The 1,719-nt window shown below is 49.6% G+C and overlaps 1 protein-coding gene across 1 annotated transcript in view; it reads right to left on the bottom strand.

Annotated features, from left to right (window-relative positions):
• Positions 1-676: 676 nt before the first annotated feature.
• AHNAK (AHNAK nucleoprotein) overlaps positions 677-1,719 on the bottom strand; it is a 105,791-nt gene continuing 104,748 nt past the window's right edge. Inside the window, exon 6 of the mRNA XM_017503998.1 lies at positions 677-1,021. Coding sequence (XP_017359487.1) covers positions 1,014-1,021 — 8 coding nt within the window. The 3' untranslated portion in view covers positions 677-1,013. The remainder of the gene's footprint in view (positions 1,022-1,719) is intronic.

Here is a 1,719-nt window from a genome sequence, read left to right as displayed (position 1 = left end):
AAAAAAAAAAAAAAAAAAAGAAAAAGAAAGAAAGGGAGGAAGGAAGGAAGGGAGGGAGGAAGGGAAGGGCATGTGTCTGAAGAAATACATGTTAAAAATTACATTTCTTGGCCGGGGACTGTGGTTCAAGCCTGTAATCCCAGCACTTCGGGAGACCAAAACGGGCAGATCACGAGATCAGGAGTTTGAGACCAGCCTGACCAACATGGTGAAACTCCGTCTTTACTAAAAATACAAAAATTAGCTGGGCTTGGTGGTACGCACCTGTAATCCCAGCTACTCAGGCTGCTGAGGCAGGAGAATCACTTGAACCTGGGCGGCGGAGGTTGCAGTGAGCTGGGATCACACCACTGTACTCCAGACTGGGCGACAGAGTGAGACACTGTCTCAAAAAACAAACAAACAAATAAACAAAAAACATTTCTCCTTTTTTAGATAAATAAAGAGGAAAGAGAAAAGGGATGGGGAGCAAGGGATGTAAGAAAGAAGGAGAAAGTAAAGAGAGGACGGAGAGAAAGCAAGCAGGTTCTCAGTCATGCGGAGGCGGCAGCCATGCGCTGACTCTGAAAACTGAAAAAAAAAAAGTGACAGCAAGCTGCTGCCTGTGATCACCCCTCCCAGGGATTTTCACAACGCCCGGGAAGGGAACAGAGGAAAGCAGAGGCTGACACAAGAATAGATGCTTGATAAACGTTTATTGGATGAATGAGTGAAGGATAATCACCTGAGCCCCGTAGTTGCCAAAGCCCCTCTAGTCCCAAACCTAAGCCCACCCTCTGTCCCCTTGCAAGTAACGAAATGCACCAAGCAGAGCTTCTGCGCAGCCTTTGGTCCGGCACGGCCGGAGCTATCACCGCGCATGCTCCGCAAGCCGCCTCGTGGAAGATATTCCTTCAACTGCAGGTGCTTGTTTCCCTTGGCACAGCAAGATGTCATTTCCCATTTTTAGAACAATGCTCCAAAGAACGGTCACAAAAACAACCTTAAGGGGGTGGTTTTCTTCCTGGCCACTGCTACAGCCCTGTGAAAAAACAACAAAGGGATTTTTATTCAAAACAGTATTTGCATCTCACTGTAAAATCAGAAGACAGTTCGTTAACTTTGCGCAAACTGAAACAAGGTCCCGCACTCCCTGCTCGAGCATCTAAACACATGCTGGCCTGTGGAAGGGATCGACTTAAACGGTCCTGCTGTTGGATGTCTTTCAGTCTTGCCATGCCTCCCTCTGTGTGGTTTCTATGCGGCAGGCGTGGAAAGGAAGCTTGCAGAAAGCCTGTGTCTGCCCTTTTGGTGCCCTCCATACAAACCTGAGAGCAGAAGAGGACAGTGTGTTCCCAGGAACATTCAAGTAACAGAGGAAGGTAGGAACCAGGAAAACACCTGCCGCCTCCAGCCTCAGCCATTAAGAAATCCTCTCATTATCACGGCCAAGCTGTCTCTCTCTCTTCCCTTTCCTCTTTCTGCTTCATGAACCTGAGCATGAATTGGCTTCGAGACTTCATAGCCTTTCACCTTCCCTCCCCGGCTCCCAGAGCCTGCCTACACCTTCTGTCCCAGCCCAGTGCTCCTCCCCGAGTCACACCCAACTCATCCCCATCTGACTTCCGTGAACACGCAGGTTGTCCTCTCATGGGCCTCCTGGCCTGGCCTCTCTCACCTCCCATGTGGGCCTGCATGCGCCTGGCTTCATCTTATACCTCCTGTGCTCAAGAAAGCTCA

Source organism: Cebus imitator, unplaced genomic scaffold (genome assembly GCF_001604975.1).
Source record: "Cebus imitator isolate Cc_AM_T3 unplaced genomic scaffold, Cebus_imitator-1.0 Scaffold316, whole genome shotgun sequence".
Classification (NCBI taxonomy): Eukaryota; Metazoa; Chordata; class Mammalia; order Primates; family Cebidae; genus Cebus; species Cebus imitator.
Note: the sequence above shows the minus strand (reverse complement) of the source record. Positions and strands in the feature narration are given on the sequence as shown.